The sequence below is a fragment of the Neltuma alba genome, unplaced genomic scaffold, assembly GCF_004799145.2.
Source record: "Neltuma alba isolate B1F8T4 unplaced genomic scaffold, ASM479914v2 tig00012489_pilon, whole genome shotgun sequence".
Lineage (NCBI taxonomy): Eukaryota > Viridiplantae > Streptophyta > Magnoliopsida > Fabales > Fabaceae > Neltuma > Neltuma alba.
The window spans coordinates 12,954-36,991 of NW_021636961.1; the positions used below are offsets into that span (position 1 = coordinate 12,954).

Below are 24,038 nucleotides of genomic sequence, written 5' to 3' on the forward strand. Positions count from 1 at the left end.
GGTTCCACTCACAACCCTGTGTCTTCTAACTCTCTCCTGGTTGGTTAGGAGTTTGTTTTTTAGCACAAGCCAGAGAAAGGTACGACTACGTTGGGGTCCTGACCACTGCCAAGCAAGATTCCAAAAGGAGCTTTCATCCTCACAGGTGTCCTGTATGAGCATATTGTAGGCTGATTGCACTGTAAATTTTTTGCTGTTTGTCAAGCACCAGTAGCAGCTGTCAGTAGTCCCAGTGTGGGAAGCTGTGTTTTGGGTTCTTTGACTCTGGATTTTGAATTTTGTGTTAGGCTTTGAGATGTTTATCTATTTTGGATTTTGGTTGATTGAATTTAGTGATTGCTGAAATCAATTAAAGCTACAAGTGTTGGATAATGCATGGTGAGGAAAAAAAAAAAAAGCAATTGATGGTAGTTGGGGACGGAGCAAAACTCTTGCATTACCTAATTTCGGCAGATGTACAATAAAAAAAAAAAACTCAAGGAATAATGTCTCGAAAGATTTTGAGAAATTGAAAAGCGCTGCGAGGAAACTTTTGTAATTTGGAAAAAAAAAAATCTCATGCACATATTAATTGCAATTATTCTATAATCGTGTTAGATGTGAATATCGTTAACCTCACTCAGGAGTAAATCTTCTAAAGTGATTTTTCCATTAGTCATAATGTTTGACATTCCTACTCAAACGGCCCCTTTTCAAACTCAACTTGCCAACTTGAGCTTTTCAGACTCTTCTTGCATCTTCCCCCTTTCCATTTCAATGGTTTAACCCCTCCCCCAAGACAATTAAAGCTCTAAACACATCAATATATTATATATTATATATATGTAGGTACATATGTATCTATGTATTTAAAAGACACGTCATTAGCTTAATTGATGGCTTAATAAAATACATGTAGATACATATGTAGGTACATATGTATCTATGTATTTAAAATACACGTCATTAGCTTAATAAAATATTTTTTTCAGGTTAAAATGGCTTTTCAAGAAAACAATACATGGTACTTATAACTATATCGGTTAACATTTTCTTTACTTAATTTTTTCAACGTAACTTTTTGTATACATTTAGCGTTTTCGTGAATTTATTTTAATTTTTAAATTTGCATTTAATTTTAATAAATAATAGTTTAAGTACATGAGGGATATAGATTTTCAATATATATACATCCTAATTTTTTGTTCAAATAAACAAAGATATATATAGATGAACATTTACTGAAAATATCTATTTTTACTATTTTTTACATTTTAAGAAACTTTATATAGATGATATAGTTTTATTTTACATGTTTTAGTATTTAAACATATCATGTTCGCTGATATCCGTCAACCAACCCATACCCTATTCACCCCACACAGTGTAAATATCAATTTTTTATAAATGCCAACTGCTAGTTTCCCCGGTGGAAACGCTGCCCGATATATTTGGATGGGATCCCAAGTTTGGACCTGGCATTGAATTATATTAAATAAAAAGACCATACCCTGCCTGAGGATCAGAAAACGTATTTAATAACTTAGCCTCTTAGAAGTAATGAGAGGTTGGGTCCAGCCCCATCCAGAAGCTACCATACCATAATTAATCATCGAATCTTAAAGAACCGAACATACTCATTTTGATGGATAATCATCAACCAAATATACCCTACTCACCCCAACGGCATTGGTCCCTCCAGTCAAAATTATTGGGAAGAGTCTTATCTTCATAAATTCTATCCTATATCCTGGACTAAAGGGAGTGTGTGTGCGTGTATATATTATATTCTTACAGATGACAAATACTATTCACTACAAGAAAATGATGAATTAGCAGCGGAACATTTCTAGCGGTTCAATAAAACCGCTAGAAATTCCAACATTTCTAGCGGTTTTTAGAAAAACCGCTGCAAATTGCCGACGGTTTGACCATTGCCCGCACATTTCTAGCGGTTACCATCTAACCGCTAGAAATTTAGAGCTAGAAAATTTCCCGGGTTTTGACAGGAACTTGGCGCCAAATTTGTAGCGTTTATTTTCTAGCGGTTCAGGCCAATAAACCGCTAGATACTAAAAATTTCTAGCGGTTGATGCATGAACCGCTAGAAATATTTTAATTTCCCGAGGAGTTTAGCAATTTCTAGCGGTTTCCCTATAAACCGCTAGAAATTTCTAGCGGTTCGGGTATAAACCGCTACTAATTTCTAGCGGTTTTTACCCGAACCGCTAGAAATTTCTGTCAATTCCCGAGGCACTTGTGACCGTTAGGATGTTCTAGCGGTTTTGTCCAGAACCGCTAGAAATTTCTAGCGGTTTTGGCGAAAACCGCTAGAAATTCTCAGCCTATATAAACCCCCCTTTCACTTCTTCAATCGTTCTGGAAGCGAAGCTCTGCTGAATTTTCTCCACAAAACATATTCGAGTTCTGATTCAGTTGCAGATCCTTATTTTCAGGTAAAAATAGTAATTTATTGATAAATAATTTTTATTTTATGTTTTATTTAATTTAATTTATTATGTTGTGGCTTATAAATAATTTTTTTTATTTTATTTATAAATAATTACTATTTGTTGTTATTAGGATGAGTCGTCGGCACGGGAAGGACCCAGTTGATCCTGAGAGAGCTGGACCCAGTGAGGTTCATCATGATGCTGGTGAGCCATTACCCAGCATTCATGACTACAATCTCAGCGAGGAGGATATCCTCAGTTTTATGGAGCAGGATGATATTGAGCGGACTGAGGAGGCTCATTTTACTGGGGATGAGCAACCCCATGCTGATGTTGATGCTGCTGACGAGGAGGAGGAGGAGGAGCAGGATCAGGGGAATGAGAATCCCCAGGTTGCGCAGCGTCCTGCTCCGAGACGTTAGGCTGGTTATGAGGTGGAATTTGTCGGTAAGTATTTATTTAACTTTTTAAAATTTTGATCAGTATTTAATTTATATAGAAATTGTATTAATTTATTGATATATAATTTATTTCTTAATTAAATTTTACAGACACTGAGGGGAACAGGTCCTATCGGAGGCTGACAGCCAGAGAGCTGTCTATGATGACGAGTGGACGAGTGGTTGTGCCGCTCAATGAGTTGGGCCAACCGACGAAGAAAGGTGGCCAGTTGTACAACAAGTACGTGCGCCTCCTTGGTCAGCAGTGGACGCTGTTCCCCATCTACGTGCAGGACTGGAAGAAGATCACCTCAGACAAGAAGCAGCAAGGTTGGAAAATGATGAAGGTAATATAAAATTGTTATTTATAATTTTTTTTAATTTAAATAAATGATTATATATTTTGTTTTCAAATAATTTAATTGTTTGATTATAATTTTTTATTTATTTAATTTGTTTGTTATTTATAATATTTTTAAAAGTAGTTAAATGAATATATATATTTTTTATTTAAATTATTTAAAAGTAGTTAAATGAAAATAATTTGTTATTGATTTCATTAATTTATTACTTATAATAATTTTAAATTTAGTTGAGTAAAAATATTTTTTCATTTAAATTACTTAATTGTTTAATTATTATTTGTTTTTGATTAATTTATATTTTATTTATAATATTCTTAAATTAGTTAAAAACTAAATATTTTTATTGAAATTGCTTAATTATTTGTTTATAATTTGTTATTTAGTTAATTTATTATTTTAATCATAGAGTAAATTTATTCTGGGGGAGGAGTTGAGGACTGACACGATCAAGAGGCTTGGGTGGGCATAGAAGAACAGGAGGGCCGACCTGTGGAGGGAGAAGAAAGGTGACGGGACGAGGCCCCTCTAGGAAATACTGGCAGATGTACCTGGTGGAGTCCCGGAGCAAGACTGGTCCGGTTACGTCTATTTTAGGATGACGGCTGACCAGATGGTATGATAATATTGTATTAATTATAATTTCTTTATTTTTTATTCGACTTGACTCATTTAATTTAATTTTTTTACATTTTGCTTCAGGCTCTTTCTAGGAGAAATGCTAGGAGCGTCAGGCATTAGACGATACGTCATAGGGCTGGATCCAGGAGCTTTGCGATCACTTATGATGAGATTGTGAGTACTTGAAATAAATTTATTAAATATGTATATGTATGTAATTTGTAACTAATTATTTCTTTGATTTCATTTACAGAGGGAAAAGATACGGCAGGAGCGGGGATACACAGCCACTTATGGCGAGATGTGGCCGATGGTGTATAGACCTCGAGACGGGCGTGCGTCGGATGGGGTTGAGGAGATAGCGGTAAGTAATAAATTAAATATTAATATAATATCACAGTGTAGATATCATTATATTATAATTAACTTCTTTATATTAATTTTGGTAGGCACGGATGACTCAGGTCGATTCCGAGTTGCGTGAGTCTCAGGGGTCTGCCTTGGATCCCACCACCGCACTTTTAACTGGTCGTGGCCGGCCGCAGCACCCTGGTCGAGTTAGCGGGCTTGGACTTGGACCTACACCGACTAGGTTGCCCCGCTCAAGTGGCGCTGGCCCTTCATATACTGCCGGGAGCTCTCAGGCGAGTGCGAAGCGGCCGGGTTCCTCATCCTCAGAGGAATTGCGAGAGGAGCTCAGACAAGAGTTCGAGGCCAGGATTGTGGAGCGTGATCATCAGCTGCAGGAGCGTGATCGTCAGCTGTAGGAGCGCGATCGTCAGCTCCAGACGCAGCTTGACCAGCTCTTGGCAGCTGCTACGGCTCTGCATCATGTGGTGGTCAGTATAGCTCCAAACATCTCGATTCCTGAGATTCCCGACCTACACCTGCCACCAGTCCCGCCCCTACCCCCCCATCCGCCAGTCCAGTCCCAGCAGGTTGAGCGGCTTGCCCACCCCCAACTGGAGGATCCAGCAGAGGATGATCACGATGATACTGCTTCTGCCCCTCATCCATGATTTATCTTGCTTTCATTGTATGGGATTTTATTAGAATTTTGATTTTATGGTTTTATATACTATTTAGATATTTATTTAAATTTTATATTTATTTGTTTACTTTATTTATTTATTTCTATAATTTTATTTATGTCAAGTATTAATAAATATTGAAATATTTATTTATTTATTACAACATCAACATTACAATTTATTAAACACGTTAAACATGTTAATTAATCAAAATAATTCTATAATCATTTATTAATTTAATAAATATTTATTTTTGTAATGTTATTAATTTATTGCGCAGTATTTATATTTAATATTTTAAAATAATATCATTTGTAGCGATTCTAAAACCGTCAGAAAATTTAACCGAATTTCATTACAACGCGAACCTTTCTAGCGGTTAGAAAACCGCTAGAAAATTAGGTAATTTTCTAGCAGTTTTTCATAAACCGCTAGAAAATTACATAATTTTCTAGCGGTTTTCTAACCGCTAGAAATTTCAATAGAAATTTCTATTGGTTTGTAACCGATATTTTGAATTTCTAGCGGTTAATAACCGCTGGAAAATGAAACTTACCGTTAAAACCACTACAAATGTGTAGCGGTTTTGTAACCGCTACAAAAAAATGACCATTCCACTACATTGACAGCCTCCTTTATAAGCTGAAGCACTCCAACTAAATTCCATTTTAACTTCTCTTTAAGCTTCCTGTGTCATATTTTCACGAAATTTGAGCATTATTAGTGATGGATAGGTCGTGGATCAACTTGCACCGGTCGACTCCGCAATACTTGGCTGGTCTAAACTATTTCTTGAATTTTGCTTTCGCCAATGCTGCCGTAAATGGTAAGATTCAGTGTCCCTGTCCTAAATGTAATTTCAAAAAGTGGCATCCCAAAGATATTGTTAGGGAACATTTAATCTTTAAGCCTTTTCCGCGAGAGTACGTATTTTGGCAACTACATGGGGAACGGCTAGATATGGGTGCTGCGTCAGTTCCAGTAGTTTCACGGATGGGAGTTTGAGTGGATGAAGCCGATGCCGTGAATGATGCTGTGCGTGATGCTTTTGGTGTTCACGAAAGCCTGAATCCCAACGAAGATGAAGTAGAGGGACCTCAACCGGAGTTTCTAAGAAATGAAACTGCTCGGGAATTTTTTGACCTCATGACCGAAGCTGACAAGCCTCTTCATTCTAGGTGCACAAAGTATTCGAAGTTGTCATTCTTGGTGAGGCTGTATCACATCAAATGCTTGTGCGGTATGACTGACAAGGCAATGTCCATGTTGCTGGAATTACTAGAAGATGCTTTCCCCCAAGTTGAATTCCCTCCATCTTTTTATGAAGCAAAAAAGATTATTAACAAGCTTGGCTTGAACTATAAGAAGATAGATGCATGCCCAAACGACTGTATGCTATACTGGGGAGATGATGCCAACAAAGAGATTTGTACGAGATGCAAGACGTCACGCTATAAGTCGGTACGGAAGGGCAAGAAGCAAAAGAAGAAACCGGCCAAAATTCTCAGGTACAAATTATTACAGTGTGTTACTTGTTCCGTCTCTAAATATTCGATATTTGAAATTCTTAAAACAATTGATTATGTCATCAATTTTTTTAAATTGAGTCGATATTTAGTATTTAAATATTCGGTATTTTAAATTTTTAATATATTATTTTCTTAGATACTTTCCTTTGAAACCACGGTTGCAAAGAATATATATGTCATCAAAAATGGCTCAGCATATGAGGTGGCACGCGACTGAGGAAAATCTAGATGGTAGGTTAAGGCACCCACGAGACTCGGAGGCGTGGAAAGCATTTGATGCGAAATTTCCAGACTTTGCCAATGATCCTAGAAATGTACGTCTTGCATTGGCAACCGATGGTTTCAATCCCTTCGGAAACATGAGCACAAGTTACAGTATCTGGCCGGTGGTGTTAATTCCGTACAATCTACCACCTTGGATGTGCATGAAGCAGAGCTCCTTTTTGCTTTCCATGATCATTCCTGGCAAGAAAGCACCAGGAAATGATATTGACGTATACCTGCAACCGTTGATACACGAATTGATCGACCTATGGACGAATGGTGTTGAGGCATATGACTCACATGACAAGCAACTATTCAATCTCCGTGCAGCCTTGATGTGGGCAATAAGTGATTTTCCCGGTTTGGGAACTTTGTCTGGCTGGAATGTGCATACTGGGTTGGCCTGTCCTGAGTGCAATTTTGATTCTGTGCCATGTCGCCTTCCACACAGTCGCAAGTGGTGCTTCATATGACATCGACGGTTCCTTGATTCCAAGCACAGACTTAGATTGCAACGGATTCGCTTTGATGGGAAACAGGAGAAGAGAGATCCTCCTGTTACTTTGTCTGGTATGGATATTTTGCGGCAGTTAGAAGATGTTAATGTCGAGTTTGGTAAGAGTGTGGATCCCGAACGATTGGGACGACGATCTCGTGGGATATCTGATACGCAACCTATGCAATGACGGAAGAGAAGCATATTTTTCACTCTTCCTTATTGGGAATCTAATTTGCTACGACACAGTTTGGATGTTATGCACATTGAAAAAAATGTGTGCGATAATGTGCTATATACGTTGCTCAATGAAGCTGGAAAGTCCAAAGACCATCTCGTAGCTAGAAAAGATTTACGGGCCTGGGGAATTCGTGAAGAGGCTTGGCCTGATGAAAACGACAAGTTTCAGCCAGCTAAATTCACCTTGACAAAGCATAACAAGGATATCTTCCTCTCGACGTTGAAGAACATAAAAGTACCAGATGGATATTCTAGCAACATCTCAAGGTGTATCGATCTGCAGGCTCGAAAGGTTACTGGGTTGAAAAGTCATGACTCTCATGTTCTTATGCAACAGTTACTTCCATTGGCCTTGAAAAACACACTTCCTTCTGATGTATCGGTGGTTTTGGTAGAATTACGTTCATTTTTCAAGAAGTTGTGTGCGAAGGTCTTGGTAGCGAAAGAGCTTGATCAGTTCCAAAATAAAATTATTCTTACACTTTGTCACTTGGAGATGATATTTCCTCCATCATTCTTTACTGTTATGGTTCACTTGACTGTCCACCTTGTTCGAGAAGAAAAGGTTGCTGGCCCAGTTCACTATCGATGGATGTACCCTATAGAGAGGTACTAGATTATCTTTTATTTCCGCCTCTTTAAATTTCACATTATTCTTTCATTTACTCGTAATTATTAATGCAATTTTAACTTACAGGTACTTGGGAAAATTAAAATCATATGTTAGGAATAAGGCATGGCCTGAGGGGTCAATAGCAGAAGGTTATTCCGGAGATGAGGTCCTAACTTTCTGTTCGAGGTACTTTGATGACATGGAGACATCTTTTAACCGCCCGCGTCGCGTAGATGATTCTCCTCCTGGTCCTTCCACGTCAACTTTATTTCCTCCTGTTGGGAAACCAGTTGGAGGATATGAATTCTTCAGACTCACTCCTACAGAGAAACTCCAGGCACACAGACACGTTTTGATAAATTGCAGTCAAGTTGAACCCTTCATGCAGTAAGTATATATATCATATAAGCTCACTAGCTTTTACACTTTATATTTGTTTCTTATTGACTCTTCTAACAAATTGCACTTTACTATAGTGAGTTTAGGAGTTATCTCAGGCGTCAGCTACGGGGCCGTGCGCGTTCTGCTGACATTGATAAAAGAGTCCACAAAGAGTTTCCCAGTTGGTTTACACGTCGAATACATAATGACAACAGCCCATACACAGATGAATTCAAAGCTCTTTCTCTCGGTCCGTTAGACCATGCACGAAGGTTTACCGCGTACAATGTCAACGGCTTCAAGTTCTGTACGGTTGGACGTGATCAGGGATTGCTCACACAAAACTCTGGAGTTTGCGGGACATTCGGAATGAGATGTTATGCTAGCAGTAGTGATGGCGATATGCGCTTTGGAGGCGTCACTTACTATGGAAAGCTAATTGACATTATTGAGTTGAGTTACCAGCTTTTCATCGTGACACTATTCAAGTGCTCCTGGGCAAATACGACAACTTCACGGGGACTCGCTACTGACCATTTGGGCATCACCTCAGTTAATTTCTCTAGACTTATTCATACGGGGGCATCTGAAGATGATGAGCCATATATCCTTGCTTCTGAGGCACACCAAATTTACTATGTCGAGGACGAGAAACATAAAGACTGGAATATGGTTGTTCACCTCAAGCCACGGGATCTTTATGATATGGGTGATGGTGACATTATTTACGACAGTGAACCCTTCCAACCCTCGAATTTTGAAGACTTCTTTCCTCAAGGAGATGATAATTTGCCAATTATCAGGTACACGTCTTTTCTTAAATTATTTAAATAATTAACTACTAATTACTAATTTTTTCAAATACATTATAAATTTAACAAATTTTTTTAAAATGTGTCCTTTCAGGCCGGATGATGATGGAGAATAGCAGCATCCAAAATAAATTATTAAAAAAATTTTCCGTCCATAAATACATATGTATAAATTAAAATTCGTACAGTTTTTTTAAAAATAAAAAAATTTTAATTTGTAGCGGTTACATAACCGCTACAAATTTATTATACAAAATTATAATTTGTAGCGGTTATTAATCGCTACAAATACATTTCGTTCAGATTTTTAAAAAATAAAAAAATTAAATTTGTAGCGGTTAATAACCGCTACAAATATAACCGCTACAAAATACTAGCGGTTATGTATACGCTAGAAAATGAATAACAACTACAAAATGCAATAAAACGCTACAAAAACACCGCTACAAATGTGTCACTGATCTCTATAAATACCATATCTTCTCTACATTCATTTACTCCATCTCTTTTCTTTCCTCTCCTATTCTTCTTCATAATTCTCTCTTTTTTTCTTACTATCTCATATGGTGGTTTCTTTCTCTTTACTGTATGGTAAGTGAATTTTATTTTATAATTCATTGAATCTTTTATTTGTTTTTATTTAAAATTTACTAACATATTTATTTCTCCTTTTCTTTCAGATTTTTCTTCTCCACACTTGTCATGCCCTCCTCAACTGATTCAAATACTCCTCAACCTAACACTATAGGTTCAATATTACAAAATATATCATCTTCAATTCAACTATCTTATTAAATATTCAATTAAATTATCTTATTAAATTAAATTCACTTCTTTTGACACATTCATAATTTAATTACATATTGTTTATTACAAAATTTAAATATATAAAATGTAACATATAACTAATTATACAAATTAACAAAAATTCATCAACATAATTTATTTAATGGTTTTTAAAATTATAATATGAAAAACCATAAATTTTTTTTCTGGCACGGTAAACATTTCTAGCGGTTCCAAACCGCTAGAAATATTTCGTCAAATTTAAATTTTGCGCCAAAATTTCTAGCGGTTCAAACCGCTAGAAACCTTTTTTGCCGCCATTCCAAAAATTTAATTGGCGGGAAATTTAATTTCCCAAGCATTTCTAGCGGTTCTATAACCGCTAGAAATTTCGGCGCGCTACTGAAATTATTTAATTCCCGGCAAAATATATTTGGTTTAGCATGCTTTTAGCGGTTATAAAACCGCTATAAATTTTATTCCGTGGAACATTTTCTAGCGGTTTTATAACCGCTAGAAATTTTTTTCCTGTAGACATTTTCTAGCGGTTAAAAACCGCTAGAAAGTTTCTAGCGTTTTGACCATGATGTGTAGCGGTTGCCATAACCGCTAGAAATTTTTTCTTGCGCCTGGTTTTCTAGCGGTTTTGTTAACCGCTACAAATGTTATTTGTTGCGGTTAAAACCGCTAGAAATGTGTCACTCTAACCGCTACAATTGACATATTTTTTTGTAGTGATTTCTCATCCTTAATATAAGAGCTACTTATTAGTTAAATTAGTTATTTGTTACAAATATAAGTTGATTTTCCTAACATGTACTTTCTAATCATGACTACCATTGAATGAAAAGTTCTTTACATGTGTAATCAATAGGAATATTTTAGAGAGTAACTTACAAATTTGAGAGATAAAATAGATGAAGGTATTATATTTAAGATTAAATCAAATTCCTAATCAACTCTTACATTAAGGACATGCGGAAAGACCTCTAAACTAATTTAAGTAGATTAAGGATGTTAGTTAAATTAATTAATATGATATGTTTTCTCTAAATAAATCTAATCATCTTTCTTAATTTTCTCCATTCCTTCCCTACTTAATTATTATTGAGAGAATATCAATAGAGTTAATTTAGAAGAAATTGATAAACATGTGAAATGGATCTTTTATATAGAACCAACATCAACTCTCAAATTAAATAATACATTAAGGACCAGAGGAGTATTATATTACATATTTAGCACGTTTTAATTTATTTGCTCTTGAAAATGGCTCCTCTAGTGGCTAAACCACTCTTACCAGTTCCTGATGATGGACATACTATCATTCGGAAGAAATTGGCATCCCTTAGTTCTCAAGCAACATAGAGTCATTCGAAAAAAGATTAAGAAATACCAAAAAAGAATTAATAAAGTTATTGAAGAAACTTTGTAATTAACAGCTTATCCAAGAATTTGATTGTCGATAAAACACAGGTGCCTTAAATCTATGTAGTAGGCCCCATCTAATGAGATAAGATTTATTGTTGCTGTATATGATCTCCCAAGCGATCTTGTGGGGCAAGAAAAATAATAATAAAATAAAAACATAGTTTTGTGCTCGCGTGATACGTCAATCTAGGGTTGCGTAATCAATGAGACATGAAAACACGGTTTAGAGTAAGACCACATCATCCAAAATTTTCAGCCATTCCTTTAATATAAGATGTTTACAATTTTTTTCGTTTTGATAATCAAAATATCTCTCGATGTTCCATGCATATATCGGTCCCTAATATAGAGAGTATATTAAGAAAATCAGTTAAATTAGTAATTTCCAATAAATAGGTGTTATCTTTCTTAAAATATCCTTGTTAATCATGTATATTAGTTAGAATTACCATTTGATGAAACATTTAACATGTACAACTACTACAAGAACTACCTTAATAAATATAAATAAATATAAAAGATAAAATGAATTCGGATCTTATATTTAAGATTAAGTTGAAAACCAAACTAACTCTTATATTAAGAATTGGAAGTAGTAAATGATTAGTATGGTGCATGTTAAAATTAGAAAATTTGATAACATTTTGATAGTCAATTCAATTATTGTCGCTATCTTTTTCTTCCTTTGATGCATAACTCAGCTGGTCAGACGTTATTGTTAGGAAACTAAATGAGTAAAAAATCATAAATTAAGAGGAAAACATAATTACTTTCTCTTAGTATTGCTGAAATTAGAGATACATATCCCATATTTGAAAGACCTTACCATTTTAGTTTAATTAAGATTATTTCTTTGAAAAATCAACAGTATTTTTCTTAGTACAATTTGTATTGAAAATGTAACATCTGATTGTCTATGCCCTTTTTCTAATTTAAATAACATTAAATAATCAAGTACAGCTAGTAATATTTTAATAAATATTTTGAAAATTATTTTATATGAAAAATTAATAAAATAATATAAAGTAAAAATTAATATAACTTATATTATCCAATTTATCCCTCATCTTATTATTTTCGTAATTTACTAAGTTCCTTTTAATATATGTGTTTGAAATTTTTTTTTGACGATGTATCTACTTGAAAATTTAAGAAAATACTAAATAAGTTTACAGAAATATGTTTAAAAAATTAAATTATGACAATGTTTAAAAGAAATTCATTAAAACTATTTTTGATAATAAATTGACTGATTTTGAAATCATAATTATTCTAAAGAAGGGTATCTTAATTCAAAATATGTTATATAGCAGTCAATTAAAAGTTAGATGGATGCAAATGGAACCTGTTAAAAAAATGAAGATATATGTTAGATAACTTTTCATACTAAGAGAGGTTTATTTTTGTTTTAAAAATAGAAGAGACGTTTGTGTAATTAAAAAAAACAGAGACAACATCAATGATTTTCATAATAAATTAATAATCAAATTTATTAAACTAAAATTTAACAATTCAAGTTGTTTTGTCTTAAACTAATTAAAAAACTTAATTTTACTCATACTCTAATAGCTTCAAGTTACCAGAATACATAATTATATCAGATTTAATTTCAACACCGAGAAGACCACAGAACTGATATTGCGCGAAGGAGTGTTGATGAAAACCAAAAGAAGATATAATTTTTGTTGGCTATTTTCTGTGAATTAGTCACGGAATGAAAAATTAAAGATCTAAATCTCAGTTTCTATGAAGATCATAACTTTTAATAAAATAATTTTAAGTATGAGCGTTTGGGATTACTTACCACATAATTTTCCTAAATGCTGGCATTTAAATGTAATTTAGAATGACTGTAGAAATCCAGAGTTCAAAAGAAACGAAATTTTAAGGAAAATACCGAAATGAATTTTGCTTGACATGTTAAGAATACTGCTGATAATAATATGAACTAATATAATGATAGCTAGAACTAAACACAGTGAAAAATACAACTTGATGATATAGAGGCATGAATCTTAGAAGCACCGATGCATGTTGTAACGCACCGCTCATGTTTTGCCCAAAATGCACAAAGGCTCGCTGCCTAGAACTGTCCAAAGGTGTCCACAAAAGTCTTGGGTAAGTCCGGAACTCTCTCGAAATGTGTGGAACTTGTTGGGGAAGCTTGGAGGGTTCTAGAATACTATAGATAATTGTAGAGACACCTAACCCCTTTGTAAATATCTAGATATTTTTGTAGAGTATTCTAGATACAACATTGTAACCGTTGGATCAAGTAGATTTTAGCCGTCCATTGAGGAGGTGGAGAACTATAAATACCCCTCCGCCTCATTCATTTCTCACACTCAAGAAAGTGAGAGTGTTGTAAGTACTTCAAGAGATCAATACAAAGTTCTTTCTTTGAGTCTCTTGTTCCTTCATGAGTAGGCTGACTAGCAACTTAGAGCAAGAGGTTTGCTAGGCCGCACGGTTCGTTGGAATTACGACCAAGTCCGTGACAATGTGCATTATACCATACTCTTTCTTGTCTTATTTATAAGCTTCAAATTTGAAGAGGGGTGTGGTCCATTTTATAAGCTTTAATTTAGAGTTTGTCCAAACATTTAATATATTAATTCTAATTTTGCTCTTAACTATTTATTCTCTTCCTTTTGTCATACTCTCTTATAACATTTTTTCATACATTCTTTTTATCTTCACTTTTTCATTTATTATAAGGGTATATTTGGAAACAAAATTATATTTCAAGTATATTTATTGCTTTTAACTAATTTTAAACTTATAATAATGATCGGAGAGAGTATATGATACAGCATGATACAATGAATACAACAATTTTTAAAATTTTAGAAAACTAGTACAAAAATACATACAAATGCACACAATTTCTGGTCTTTAATATAAGAGTTAGATAATTAATTTATAGATATTAAAAAAATTGATTAAATTAATTATTTGTAATAAACGAATGTTGTGTTTTCTAAAATACCATTATTAATAATATGCATTGGAACTACTCATTGATGGGGACTCCTTAACATGTGCAATCACCATAGGATTACTTGAGGCCCAAAAAAAATATTAATGGAGACAAAGTGGATTGAGTTCTTATACATATACAGGTACGTTTACTTTTTTGAAGTATCAGTACTTTAGAATATGAATATGGTGTAAAGTTGCAAATTAAATAAGTGTACATATGAAACCAAATTCACCAATAGAGTCAGTTAGTTCATTTTGCAAGGACACTCAATATTGGAAGATTTAATCTCATATATACATTAACATATATTCTGGTATATAATCTAATTACAGAACTTAGGCATTAATACAAATTGTGTGATTAGATTCAATTAAATGAGTTGTTGGTGAGTCCAATTAATAGAATTGATTAAGTGAAGACAAACTCAACAACTCAATACCAACAAGCTCAACCATGAAAGATCACATCAACATTAATTTCAAAGCAAGTCTGAAAATAGAATCATCACACAACAGTAAGATAACTCAACAGTCAAAGACTTAAACTAAAATTAATATTAATCAAATCAAAATACTCAATACATCAACCGATCCAACTATACAATAATATAATCACACTTACATAATCCAAAATTCAACCATACATGTGAAGTGGACATCTAAACACTAGGTTACAGTTAAAAATCGTTTAAGCATAGGTTAGAAGTTCAAATGATGCTTGAGAACATTCAAGGATCGTTAACTGTATAATAGTTAAGGACAAAATGATTATCAAGTATGCCCTTTTTCTATAGTATGGTACTTAGAACTAAATTAACACATTTTCTTTGATATTAACAGAAATAATTATATTTGTCCCATATAAGAAAGTAAGGGGAGAGTATATATAATTTGAACTGACTGATAATGAATTAAGGAGGCATGGGACATATAAAAATAACGAGTCCTATAGTTCAACCAATTAATTTCTCATTAACAAATTAATTAGTTCAATTTAAAATAGGTCGCTGTCCAACTTTTCTCTGGCTAAGCCAGAAAGTCGTACAGTCATTTAATCTACAACTGCTCAGGTGTAGATTAAACTATCCCGTCTAAACACATGGCAAGGGAGAGTAAAAAATAGGGAAAATCACTAACAGGTCCCACAGAAGGCAATTTATTACTCTGAGGTCCCACGAAATGTCAAAATCACTGACAGGTCCCAAGGGACCTCAGAGTAATATTTTCGTTTTGTAAAATGACATTACTGCCCATCATATTCCAGATTCACATTTGCTCTGTCATTACGATTTACAACCTCAGCAGCGACTATTAACAACCTAATGAGAGGGCGTTAACAACCCTAGCAGTATCCGTTAACAACTTACTTTATAGAATTATATAACCTCTACATAAGAGTAAATTATAACCAAATAATATAATACAACAACTTTAACACTAAAATGGGAAGCTTTTTGATATCATTAAGAATTTTAACTAGATCCAATAGGATTATAGTAATATTTTAATGCGAATATCCATTTACAATCTCAACAGCGATTATTAACAACCGAATGAGAGGGCATTAACAACTAAGCAGTAGCCGTTAATAACTTACTTTATAGAATTATATAACCTCTGCATAAGAGTAAATTATAACCAAATAGTATAATACAACAACTTTAATACTAAAATGGGAAGTTTTTTGATATCATTAAGAATTTTAACTAAACCCAATAGGATTATAGCAACATTTTAATGCGAAGATCCATTTACAACCTCAATGGTGGGTATTAATAACCCAAAGAGAGCTGTTGACAATCTAGGCAGTATCTATTAATAATTAACTTTATAGGATAATATAACCTCTAACAACTATATAAGATTAACTTTAAGACTATTTAGTTATAGTTTAGTTAGTTATAGTTAGAAGTTATATTATCCGATAAAGTTAGTTGTTAACAGACACTGCTAAGGTTGTTAACAATTCTCCTTAGGTTATTAATACTTACTGTTGAGGTTGTAAATGGATGTTCGCATTAAAATGTTGCTATAATCCTATTGGGTTTGGTTAAAATTCTTAATGATATCAAAAAGCTTCCCATTTTAACGTTAAAGTTGTTGTATTATACTATTTGGTTATAATTTACTCTTACGCGGAGGTTATATAATTCTATAAAGTAAGTTGTTAACGGATACTGCTTAGGTTGTTAATGCCTTCTCATTCGGTTGTTAATAGTCGCTATTGAGGTTGTAAATGGATATTCGTATTAAAATATTACTATAATCCTATTGGATTTAGTTAAAATTCTTAATGATATCAAAAAGCTTCCCATTTTAGTGTTAAAGTTGTTGTATTATACTATTTGGTTATAATTTACTCTTATGCAGAGGTTATATAATTCTATAAAGTAAGTTGTTAACGGCTACTGCTTAGGTTGTTAATGCCCTCTCATTCGGTTGTTAATAATCGCTGTTGAGATTGTAAATGGATATTCGCATTAAAATATTACTATAATCCTATTGGATCTAGTTAAAATTCTTAATGATATCAAAAAGCTTCCCATTTTAGTGTTGAAGTTGTTGTATTATATTATTTGGTTATAATTTACTCTTATGTAGAGGTTATATAATTCTATAAAGTAAGTTGTTAACGGATACTGCTAGGGTTGTTAACGCCCTCTCATTAGGTTGTTAATAGTCGCTGCTGAGGTTGTAAATCGTAATGACAGAGCAAATGTGAATCTGAAATATGAGGGGCAGTAATGTCATTTTACAAAACGAAAATATTACTCTGAGGTCCCTTGGGACCTGTCAGTGATTTTGACATTTCGTGGGACCTCAGAGTAATAAATTGCCTTCTGTGGGACCTGTTAGTGATTTTCCCTAAAAAATACTCCCTCCAATTCTTATTATAAGTTTCAAATAACTAATTTATAGATAACAAATTATTAATTAAAATTAGTTAAAAGTAATAAGTAGGTTAGAAATATACTCCCTTTGTCCCTTATTATAAAATTCACTTAACTATGTTATGTTATTTAAAAAAATTGTTAAAATTAGTTAAAAATAATAAGTATGTTGAAAATGTACTTTTTTAAAAAAAAAAACCCTTATTTATAAGTGGGTAGGTCTAAGTAAGAAAAAAATTGGAGAGAATGTATGAAAAAAAATAATGAGAGAGAGTATGTTAATTAAGGATAAAGTAAGTAAAAATATATTTATTGTTTAGATAAACTCAAAAAAGATTTTATAAATAGGGACAAACCAATTTAAAAAAGTAGATCTTATAATAAGGGATGGAGGAGTATTTTTATTTTCAAATATGCCCTTGTAATAAATGAGAAAAAAGATTAAAAAAAAGAATGTGTTGGAAAAAAGAAAATAAATAATTAAGGGAAAATGGAAAAAATGTATTAAATGCTAAGACAAAGTCAAGTTGAAACTTATAAAATAGATAACTCTGCTTTCTAAATTTGAAACTTATAAATAGAATTAAAGGCAATATTTTGGACTCTTCTCTAATTTTCTCAAGGAAGGTTTTGTTCCACTAGGTTTAATTTCTTGGTAAGCTTTTTAAGGAAAGGCAACGTTAATGTGTCTTGCATATTTTTTTTATTAGATTTTTGTCTCATTAAAATTTTCCTAATGTGATTTTAATAAGGCACAATATTTATCTATAGACATTAACTAAAAATTGTTATGAATATTATAATTTTGCATGGATGTGTATGACATCTAAGAAAAGAAATTTTTCACATTTTATTTCATATTGAATGACATTGTGCCCCATAACTCCCAAATTAAAAAGCTTCTAGTATTTATTTAATATAAACCAAAAATTTCAAATAAATATACTTTATATTTAGGATGGAGGGAATAGATAAGATTCCTTTAATATAAAGCAGTACTATTCCTAGTTGATACAATAATAACCCTTTTAGTTATTTGCAATCAATATGCTAAAAACTTACCCTCCCATTAATTCTATTTAGTATTTTATTTCAAAAAAATTTGTGTAATAAATAAGAGTAGTTTGGGAAAAATAAATTAATGAGGCAAACAAAAGAAACTGATGTCTTGCAAATAGAGGAAGTATACCAATGTAATGCCTTTCATTGAATATTGGTAATTTTGGGGGAAAATTGACATTTAAGACATACAAGGTAGTCATTTAATTAAGATAGTTTTGGAATGTGTTGATAATAACTTTTAAGAAAAAATTATATCCATTGGCTAATTTTAACCGATTTTTTTCAAAATGATTATATGATTCATTCAATGGAAACATCATCATATTAAATACAATCGAACCACCTGTCACGCCAGCGAGTCCAGTGGTGAGGGTAGATACACCAGCTATAAATAGTCCGCAGCTTCTTCCATCTCTAGAATTAGGTATCATACTTAATTTCTTAGCTTCTCCCAATATAGTAAGAAATAGAACTTTCTAGCTTTAAAATGGAGCTGGAAAGTGCACAACAGTTCCTCAAGGGAAAGACAACTTCAGTGACGGGTGCTACGGGCTTCTTAGCAAAAGTTACATCATCTTTATTCCATCCCTAACAAAAGAACAAGAATGTTGTTAAGGAAATTTTTCACAAATTAATCAATCTCTTCAATAGAGTTGTTTGTTATATGCATATACATATACACACACACTCAGATATGTACGTACGTACGTATGTATATTCATTACCCATGATGTTTTTGCTACCTACTGTTTTTTTCTCGTCTATAATATATCAATGACCCACCTCTTCTTTTCCAACCTGCGTGGCATAATAATAAATTGGGAGAATGACTAAAAAATTCTGGTTGAATTTAAAAAAGACAAATAGATAATATTGACTACTCTTGTGATAGTTTTAACTGCTCTTATAATGATTTTGACAAGTCAAAATCTGTCAAAATCACCTATTTATTATTTTAGAATTTAATAAGGACTCGTTTAGATCTTTGTTTGGATCTCAAAAAGTGCATAGGAATCTGTGAAATGTCAATTTGGGGTTTGTGTGGTTTTTTTCTGTGTTTGGGTGGGGCTAAAAGCCCAACGAACTTTTAACTAAAATGATGATGCATTTCAACACTGAGGAGAGTTGCTTCTAGGGCGTTTAGTAAGGCAATTTACCATTAGGCTTGCATTAATGCTCGTTCAAAGCATACCTACCCAGATCTGCCCTTCACTTTTTCCCTCACTCTTCTCCCTTCACCTATTACAATTAATTATGTGATTTCATTTACTTTAATTAGAGACCAAATAAATTTTATCTCTATTCATGTTTGTCCATTATATATATTTACTTATCTACAATGTGTTTTCAAATTTTCTCAGTAACAAATATTTTTATTTTATAATTTCACAAAAAAACTATGTTATTTTATTATAATAACTTTAGATATTTTTTTTTAACTATTATCATATTAAAAACATATAATATCAAATACTATTATTTAATAAAGTTCATATCCGTTTCAGTTATTTTGCAACTAAACTCACTTTTCTATTTATCATCCAAACAAGATTTATCTTTTTTAACTGACTTTTTATAAGCACCAATCCAAACATAAATCACATTATACTAACTGATTTTTATTTTAACTTTAGTTTACAAAAGTCAATTAGAGTAAAAGTCAGTTTTGATACTGTCAATTCAAACACACCCTAAGTATTTTTCTGTCATTCTCCCTGATAAATTCATATCAATCTATTCAGAAATTTTGCTGTTGACACAGTACGATAGTGTCATGGATCCATATAACCACTCCCACGTTGTGGGATAAGGCAGCTTGTTGTTTTTGTAATTGGAGGTGGACACGTTCTTTTAATTTGAGCAACAGATTAATTCAGTTTGGGGATTGTGGCTTCTTCTCTCTACAAAGTTGTCTCTTTTGGGACTCAAACTTAAGATCCAAAGGGATATAGTGGGGTCTTATACAGTTAGACCAACTCTTTGTTCAGATCTTTCTAGCCCTTCATGCAATGTATAACAATAATAGACCAAGAATAAAATAAGGACTTGTGTGATTTCTTGAGAACGGTTTTTCATTTTGAAAAAAAAAATTAAAAGTTATTATTAAAAAAAACAGAGCATCTTTTTCATATTTTGTAACATTTTCTTCTACAAAATTAGAGAATACGCAGAGAAACATTATGCTTTTATCAAGGGAAATTAATTAAATATAGAAAATAATTCTTTCATCCTTCTTCATTTCACTGGTTTGTGTATGGTTTCCAAACTAATGATTCATTTGTCCAAAAAAAAAAAATGATTCAAACATATTTGTTGTTATTTTATTTTCAAAATTTGATCTTAAAAGTTTACTCCACAGAATTGTTTTAAGAACATGAAAACAGAAAATAATGTTAAAAAATTCCTACAATTTTTTATTCACTAATATTTCAAAAGGTTTTTCTTTGTTTTCGAATAAAACTAAAGTGGGTTATGGGTACGCAGGAAGGCCGAAATAAATTGCAATATTAGTGGTTGTAAAAAGTGCGGCTTAATTTCTACTCTACTCAATTATGTTGTATATTAATGGAAATTACACACATACCAAATGGTTTTGAAAAAATAAAACTAATATTATCCAGTTGTACCTTGTCATCAAGCACTTACTATGTGTACACGCAGGAATTCCGAAATGAATTAGCAAACTTTGTGAGGCGTTTGTAACAATGTCAGAATTGAACAGCAAAATGAATTATTCACTAACAATATCTTTCTTTTGTTGATTAAAACGCCTAATTTCCTTTTGCAGTTTTTATGGAAAAGTTATTAAGGACTCAGCCTGGTTTGAAGAAATTGTATCTTCTTCTAAGAGCTTCTGACTCTGATGCAGCTACCCAGCGTTTGCACCATGACGTACATAAATAAATTCCTTAACTCTTAACATTTTATAAATTACACACATATCTAATTAATTACATGCTTTGCTTTTTTCCGTCTTTGTATATATATGGCTAGATTACGGGAAAGGACTTGTTCACGGTTCTTCGAGATAGGATGGGTGCAGATTTTGATTCTTTCATGTCAGAGAAGGTGGAAGCCATTGTTGGTGATGTCTCACTTGTGAACTTGGGACTTAATGATGGAAATATTGGAAGGAAAATTAAGGAAGAAATAGATTTCATAGTGAGTTCAGCTGCGACTACTAGGTTTGATGAAAGGTAAGCAACGAAAGATAATAATTGTGAAAGATCACCAAATTGACACTTCCTCCAGTCCTTAATATAAAGTTAGTTTGAATTTAGGTTTGTGGGTTTGGTGAGAACACAATCACTTGAAGCAATGCAGGATTTATAGGTATGATTTCTAATTTGTATCTTCTAAGTTATCATTAAGCAATCACCATTCCCATCCCTATTATAAGTCACTTATAGCAAAAAAGTTTAATTCCAAATATAAATTATTTGTAAGGTTATTAATGATATTTTTTTTTAATTTTATCCCGATTCAATTTTCACTGGAAAATGAAAAAGAGGCGAGACAGGTGAGAATGATGATTTGTAAGTGCAGAAAGAGAAAATCTAATAGGCTCAAATTTGAAAAATTGCATTAATTTAATACAATTATTAGTATGTGAAAATGAGTTAAGTAACTCATAATAAGGATCAGAGTGGTACAGTAACAACTCTTTCTAGTGGGTATTCTAATAATTTCGTTTTTTAATTACTTGTCTACCCAAATAACTAATTAAATAATGATACAAGCTTTTACAGGTTTCAACTATCTTGGATAATATATTCTCCGATCCTAAATAAAAGACCCATTTTGTAGTGCAAATTGTACTATAATTTTGTATTACGAAATGGGTTTTATATTTAGGACCGGAAGAATATGAGTACTTAATAGTGATTCGACGCCTCGTTTAATTGGACCATTTATAATTAATATTCTTTATCTTTCACAAGGTCGCGCGTTCTTCTATTGCTTTTTTAATTAATTATTTTTCCGAAATATTTTTTCCTTTCCTTTCTTCTATTATTTTTCTACAAAATAAAAAGCACACACATAACTTTTTTAGAAAAATTCCCTTTACCGTATAATTGTGTGTAGAGGGAAATTATATAATAACAATTAATTAAATAGATCTAAAATATTAATTAATGCAATCAAATATAATCTAAAATCTCTACCTATATAACTATAAGATATGGACTTTATCAGTTTGCTTAGAATGATTTGCCAAATATTTAAAATGTCTAATTAATATAATACAGATTTCATGTTGCAATGAAAATCAACACAATGGGTGCTTTACATGTTTTAAACTTTGCACAGGGCTGTCCTAATTTACAAGCTCTTCTCCATGTGTCCACAGGTATGTAGACTCTCTTAGCCTCCTCTCCCTCTGATCCAATTGGAAGGAAATATTTCAAATTTTAAATGTTAACAAAACATTCTTAAATGCTTATATATTAAGCTTAATTTTCAAAAGTATTAATGATTGACATAATATATAATAATTTGAGACTAACACCGTTAAGATTCAAAGATTGAAAAAAGAAATAAATAAAAGGGTAAAAATGCATTCAAATGCACCTAACACTTTAATCCTTTTAATGGTGCAATTTCACCTATTTTCATAGTTTTTAGATGTGATATAATTTGGTTACTTTGTATAAAAGTTGTTAATAATTTGATGAAAGGGACTAAAATTGTTAATTTCAACTGTTAAGATGAATAAAAGAAAATTGATAATTTTAAATAAAGAAAGAAAGGGTGAGATTGCACCAAATCTAGATGATGATGGTGAAATTGCTTCACTAAAAAGATTGGGATTAAGGTGCAAATTTATCTTAAAAGTTTTCACTTAGAAATTCTAGGCACCAAAAAATTTATTTGGGTTCAATATTACCCTAGAAATTCAAAATTATAATAGTTTGAGCCCCTAAAATTAAAAAAGTAACATTGGTCATTAACCATTTTTAACCGTAGGGGGCAAAATTGTTATGATTTTAAACTTTCAGAAAAACATTGAACTAAAAAATATTATAGTGCCCAGCACTCTAAATAAAAACTTTCAGAGCAAATTTAGACCTTAACCCAAAAGATTAAGGAGCTGGGTCCACACGAGAAATAATAAGTTCGGGATACTTAGAGCTATTTTACCCCTTATAAAATTAAGTGACAAAACTGAAACTTTGCATCAAGTTAGAGAACTAAATATATAATTTTGCCTATTTTTTGTTATCTTTAATCTTTTCATATATATATATATATATATAAACCAACTTATGTAATATAAATCTTTCAGCATGTGTGCGGCGAAGCTTATAATGAGAAAGTGATTAAAGAAGAACCATTAAAGATGGGTCAGACAATAAAAGGGAACTCAAAATTAGATATTGAATCAGAAAATAAATGATGGAGAAAAGAATGAATGAGCTTGAAGTAGATAATGGTGGTGGAAAGGCCTTGACTTCTGCAATGAGAGATTATGGAATTGAGAGGTTTCATTCTGCTCCTAATTGATTATGATGTGTTATTAATTATGTCTAATAAAAATAAATATTCATGATGATGATAATCATTCATATTTGATAAATACGTAACAGAGCAAACTTTTATGGATGGCCAAACACTTACGTATTCACAAAGGCAACGGGAGAGATGATTCTATCAACTTATAAAG

General features: G+C 32.4%; 1 protein-coding gene across 1 annotated transcript; it reads left to right on the forward strand.

Moving 5' to 3' along the window:
- Nucleotides 1–18,866: 18,866 nt before the first annotated feature.
- Nucleotides 18,867–22,732, forward strand: LOC114727565 (fatty acyl-CoA reductase 8-like). The gene is made up of 4 exons (XM_028914263.1): nucleotides 18,867–18,939; nucleotides 21,162–21,265; nucleotides 21,368–21,570; nucleotides 22,624–22,732. The coding sequence occupies exons 2-4, from the start codon at nucleotides 21,167–21,169 to the stop codon at nucleotides 22,730–22,732; spliced, it is 411 nt and encodes a 136-aa protein (XP_028770096.1). The 5' UTR covers nucleotides 18,867–18,939; nucleotides 21,162–21,166.
- The last annotated feature ends 1,306 nt before the right edge of the window (nucleotides 22,733–24,038 follow it).